The sequence below is a fragment of the Temnothorax longispinosus genome, unplaced genomic scaffold (genome assembly GCF_030848805.1).
Source record: "Temnothorax longispinosus isolate EJ_2023e unplaced genomic scaffold, Tlon_JGU_v1 HiC_scaffold_41, whole genome shotgun sequence".
In the NCBI taxonomy this organism is placed as follows: Eukaryota; Metazoa; Arthropoda; class Insecta; order Hymenoptera; family Formicidae; genus Temnothorax; species Temnothorax longispinosus.
Window position 1 is genome coordinate 157,927 of NW_027270242.1, and position 6,000 is coordinate 163,926.

Consider the following 6,000-nt stretch of genomic DNA (forward strand, 5'->3'; position numbering starts at 1 on the left):
AAATGTGATCGCTTTGAAACTTAAACGGTTAATACCTATATTTGGCCAATATTCTATCTCTGTCCATGTGTGACGACCATATGTGGAATGACAATAATATAATGTAATATAATATAATATAATATAATATAATATAATATAATATTCGTTAAAAATATACGACTTTTTTCATAAGTTACAGTTTCATTAGTCAATGTTTATAAATTAATTTGTAGAAAATGACAAACTTTTATACCAATTTATTAAAATCAACTGATTTTAGTTTAAACGGACATATTTTAATGTCTGTTTACCTTGCAATTCTAATTAATCCCATTTTACCATCAACGCTCTTGTGCTTACGTCTGTTTAGACTAAAATCTGATTTCAATAGTTCTTACAAAAAATAGAATGTTTCTGATATTTTGGAATGAAATTTAGAGGGGGCCGAAAACCGGCTTTAAAGCCTCTTTCTTTATTTTTTTTTCGTGGTGATAATTTGCTATGATTTATTAAAGTTCCATGTTTTTTTAACTGCATACAGCAAAAAGAAATTGAACAAATCACTTTTATTATGCTAAGGTACCATGCCGATACATGATGAACTAGAAAAGTTGACTGCAAAATTTTTGGGAGTGGAAGACGCCATAGTATTTGGAATGGGATTTGCCACAAACTCATTAAACCTACCTTCCTTGGTCAGCAAAGGTTGTCTGGTTCTTAGCGACGAGAAGAATCATGCTTCGCTTATTCTCGGACTACGACTATCTGGCGCAGTGACACAGATCTTCAAGCATAATAGTACGCATATTATGTAATAGTCAAATAGTCAACGCATAATTATCTACTGTTGAAAGTACAAAAAGCTCATGATCCACAGACGTGAAGCATTTAGAGGAATGTTTGAAGAAGGCTATTGTCTCCGGGCAGCCGAAAACTGGCGAACCTTGGAAGAAAATAGTTATCATTGTTGAAGGCGTTTATTCTATGGAAGGTTCAATCGTCCATTTACCCGAAATATTAGAGTTAAAAAAGAAATACAAAGTTCGTAAAAGTAACTTTGATTGTAATCTATTACTTCCTTTCTTTAATTTCTTATTACGATTAATATAAATTTTTTAATTGTCGAATAGGCCTACCTTTATGTGGATGAGGCACATAGCGCGGGAGCCATGGGAAAAAATGGGAGAGGAGTTTGCGATTACTACGGTATTGACCCGCGCGAAGTAGATATACTCATGGGAACATTTACGAAAAGCTTTGGCTCGGCGGGTGGATATATAGCTGGAACAAGAGTAATATTTTAACGATCTTTCAACAGTCTCGACATATTTTAATACTTATCTGTAATCAGATCACGTTTGTTTCAGACATTGATAAATCATATAAGGATATATGGTCATGCGCATACGTACGCGGCATCGATGTCCCCACCTGTTACGCAACAAATTATCACGTCGATGCGAATTATTGCAGGAGAAGATGGCACAGATGCTGGTGAAAAACGTATCAAACAGTTGGCTAAGAATACGAGATATTTTAGACGCAGATTGAATCAGATCGGAGTTATAATTTATGGAAACGAGGACTCGCCCGTTGTGCCTATGCTAGTTTACTTATTCTCTAAGATCGGGTAAGTTAGGATATTATCTCTAAAATCCGAATCATTTCATTCTCTTTTTTTCTTTTTAATGTTTAATATAGCGCAGTGATCCGTACTCTGACGACCCGTAACATAGCAACCGTCGGCGTTGGATTCCCAGCAACGCCGTTGATGGAGGGCAGAATTAGATTTTGTCTTTCAGCCGCACACACAAAGGAACAATTAGATTATGTAAGTAATAGCTGGTAAACTAAAAGACTTGATATTTTAATCGCAATTTTATTTATATCTCAGGTATTGTCGCATATTGAGGAGATTGCGGACATGTTAGGATTAAGATACTCGAGGAAACCTCGCACTCCTACGAAAATAGAATATTCCGACAGCGAAGCAGAATGACCTACCTCGTAGAGTAATGAATCGTTAGATAATACGTTTCTTTGACGGGTCAAGATAGCTGAAAATTTTAAATATCGCCATAGCTCCAAATATAGTTCATCGCATCGTACAATACATTAAATGAGAAAGCTACATATATTATGATTATTACAAGAATAAGCTAATGCTTAAGTAAATTTCTCATTAAAAATATACGAGTGTAACGATTTATACATGAAGTTAAGAAATAACTGGAGGACGTATAATATGGGCAGGCTAAACCAGATAAATGCAAGGAAAGAAGGGGAATGAGATTAAAGTACATTACATCGTATATATGACTAAGACGAAATTTTTTGTTATAGTTTTTTTTTAATGTCGATTTTATGCCAAGAAGAGTGCTATTTACAAGCATTTTACAGAAATAGTATTTCGTTGTATTTTACGTAGGTTACAACTATAAACCTCAGAAATATGTCGCGCTTCGTTTGAAAAGATAATCACGAAATGACATTACCAGTTAGATCTGTTGCTATTTGTCATTGTTCTTTCCATTTGCCTTTTATTCGAAATAAGGAATTACACTGCCTCCAGATATCTTCTTGCTTTTCACGATCCATACATATTGAACGAACAAACGAATTTGATCAATATCAAATGTCAATGAGTTATAATTGTACATACTGTTAATTTTATTTACTCATTCTCACAGTATTCACGCATAGTTGAAGAAATATTTTAAGATTATATTAAAGTACATTAAAAACATTGCAAATACTAACTAAAGTTACTAAATTTTTATGACTGGCCATCTCTCTGGAATTGTCATATTACTGTAGAATCATTTAAGTTAACATTTGTTTATTTTATTTCGCACTTTATTGGAAAAATTGATAAAGATTATGTATCAGAAAATCTAAATGTAGAGATAATCCAATATAATGCATTATGTACTTCTTTTTTATTATCATTCATAATTTTATACATATATATATTTATAATATAGCGTAATATGATGATTATGTAATATTATGTATATTTATTTATGTATATGTATAAAATCATGAATATATATATTCATATCTTTTATATCATTGGAAAATGGGAAATATGCTTTACTTCCAGCCATTAAACAAATGTTTTATGCAAATATACAAAAAACTTTTTATGCACATTCCTTGTAATCTAGTACTGGGATCGATTTCGTAATCATTTTGTAGTAATCATTTTAGTTCCAAAAAATAGATTTTTGTAGATAGACGTAAATGCACATTTATAATTAATATACAGGGTTAGGCAAAAATATGGAAACCCCTAAATTTTACGAAATACTATGCATTTTCGAGAAATATGTTTCAGACAAAAGTTGTATGGTTTCAAGTAACGCATTACATAGCAATATTAGTATGACCTTGAAGAGTGTTGTCAAGGTTACGTAAAGATCACCTTGAAATTTTTAAATAAAAACCCTAATTTTTTATTACATATTCTTGTAGCTTATCTCGAAAGTTTTTCAAAAGACTATAATAAAGTATTCTTTTATTAAGTACTTTTCAAGTTATGGAGCTTGGAAGTCACAGTATCTCTAGCATCAGCATTACCCAAAAGTAATAATCAAGAGGAGTTAGACCGAGGTGGCCAATCCTCTCCTCCATTTTGGTTTTTTCTTTTTATTCTATGGGGTGAGGGGGAGGGAGAGGGCGATTGGGTCATTGGAGGCTCCCATTGGACCCTTCCTAAGAGGATCTAATAAAGGGATTGGAGCCTCCAATGACCCAATTGCACTCTCCCTCTCCCTCTCCTCGCGCTGACCCTCTCTGGATCGACACTCTAAGAGGGTATAAAACGCAAGCGCCAGGATGTTCAATGTCATTTTCTCGCGCATAATCACGCGGGTAGTGTGATAGCGTTCAGAATAGAACGCTCTGCTTCTGTCGAGGACTTTTGTCTTTTTAATTCGCAAATTAATAAATTAAAAATTAAACGTTTGGTTAAAAATGACTAACAAATTATCGGTGTGTGAAAGAATCGCTATCCTTGATGCGCGGATGTGGTGATGATGAACGATCGTTTACTGATGTCGTTCGATTGTTTAATGACACGTATCCGAATCGTCAAATTAATAAGTCCACTGTTTTGAAAACAATACGACGTTTTCAAGAAACTGGTGGCGTAAAAAGTCGCGTTAGGTCAGGCAGACCATCTGCAACTAACATTGAGAAACAACAAGAAAATCCCCGTGCGTCTCTTAATAGCTGAGCAGCCCAAGCTCACGATATTGCTCCCAGGTCTATATACACAGAATTTTGAAAAAAAAAATATAAATTACATCCGTACAAATTGCAATACGTTCAAGAATTGCAAGACTGAGATGATGGGCGTCGTATACGCTTCTGTGTAAGAATGATGGAATAGATGATAGGCCTAACTTCCCTTACCAAATTGTTCTTACAGACGAGGCAACGTAACGTTCACGTTGATGGGAGAGGTTAATAATCAAAATTTTCGTTTCTGATCAGATGAAAATCCGAATTGGGTGCGGGAAACACACGCAATACCCACAAAAAGTAAATGTATGGTGTGGTATGATAGATGGTCATTTAATAGGGCCGTTTTTTTTTTTTCGAGGAAAACCTTAATACTTAGAGGTACCAGAGATTACTTGTAGATGAAGTAATTCCAGCCATACGAAATGTTTTTCCAAATAACTTCAAAGAAATATGGTTTCAGCATGATAGAGCTCCTCATTTTGGTGCAAGACCACGTCGAATTTTAAATGAAGTTTTTCCACGAAGGTGGATAGGAAGAAGGAACCGAGGAGAAGGAGAAGAGCATTGACCACCTCGGTCACCAGATCTAACTCATCTTGATTATTACCTTTGGGGCTACCTGAAGAGTGAGGTTTACGAAACAAAACCTGAAAACATCCAAGAATTGAGGCAGCGAATAAGAGATGAAGCGGCCTTGTTACCGGCTGAATCGAATCGTAGACCCATGTCTGCATTCTATCAAAGATTGGCATACTGTCAGAAAGTCAATGGGAGCTACTTTCAGAATTTACTCTAAAACACCAAAAAAATACACCAGAAAAAGAGAAATAGCAGAAATGTTTTACATTATAAAGTTCCATGACACCATGCATAACGCACGCACACACGCACGCGCAGAAATGTAAATCCGACCGTGCAACCTTTACGCGGTATATCTTGTTATAATGCTGATGCCGACGATACTGTGACTTCCAAGCTCCATAACTTGAAAAGTACTTAATAAAATAATACTTTGTTATAGTGTTTTGAAAAGCTTTCGAAGTAAGCTACAAGAATATGTAATAAAAAATTAGGGTTTTTATTTAAAAATTTCAAGGTGATCTTTACGTAACCTTGACAACACTCTTCAAGGTCATACTAATATTGCTATGTAATGCGTTACTTGAAACATACAACTTTTGTCTGAAACATATTTCTCGAAAATGCATAGTATTTCGTAAAATTTAGGGGTTTTCCGTACTTTTGCCTCTGTATAATATTTTCCTTTGGCTGGAATCAAGTGAGAATTTAAATCGAGCAACGTAACATTAATCATGTTGAATTGGGTGTAAATAAAATTATGAGCTTTGAGAACTGATTATTAATGTAAATTTCAACATTTGTTAGAATTGGTTTCCTAATCTTACTTTAATAAAAATTATACACATATATGATACATATCAACAAGATTTCTATCTTTTTAAGTACCTAAATGTCTGACGTTTATCTTTGACACAGCTTTTTAAAATTTTGATATTGGACATGGGTTTTTTTTATAATAAAGATAAGTTAAAAATTTTCTTTGGTATACTGACTTTAAACAAGAGATAATACATAACAATGATGACACAGACAACGGAACAATAAAAAATATTTCAAATTTATTACTTCGTTAAATATTCAATGACTGTTGTTGGAATTCCATTTTCATTTTATTAAGCATACTGCCACTTTTGTAATACAATGATCTCATAATATTTATCAAAATATATGTGACTGATAAATCAAATT

At 33.7% G+C, this 6,000-nt stretch overlaps 1 protein-coding gene and 1 pseudogene across 2 annotated transcripts in view; both read left to right on the forward strand.

Annotated features, from left to right (window-relative positions):
• The window catches only part of Lace (serine palmitoyltransferase long chain base subunit), a 45,412-nt gene extending 42,495 nt beyond the window's left edge, over positions 1 to 2,917 (forward strand). The window contains exons 6-11 of one of the 2 annotated variants that reach the window (XM_071797037.1): positions 562 to 780; positions 860 to 1,023; positions 1,113 to 1,274; positions 1,350 to 1,612; positions 1,684 to 1,813; positions 1,877 to 2,916. In XM_071797037.1, coding sequence (XP_071653138.1) covers positions 562 to 780; positions 860 to 1,023; positions 1,113 to 1,274; positions 1,350 to 1,612; positions 1,684 to 1,813; positions 1,877 to 1,981 — 1,043 coding nt within the window. In that variant the 3' untranslated portion in view covers positions 1,982 to 2,916. Of the gene's footprint in view, positions 1 to 561; positions 781 to 859; positions 1,024 to 1,112; positions 1,275 to 1,349; positions 1,613 to 1,683; positions 1,814 to 1,876 lie in introns of both variants that reach the window. The other variant, XM_071797038.1, reaches the window with a different exon arrangement.
• A 1,020-nt stretch (positions 2,918 to 3,937) lies between these two features.
• On the forward strand, positions 3,938 to 5,665 carry LOC139824517 (uncharacterized; annotated as a pseudogene).
• Positions 5,666 to 6,000: the final 335 nt, after the last annotated feature.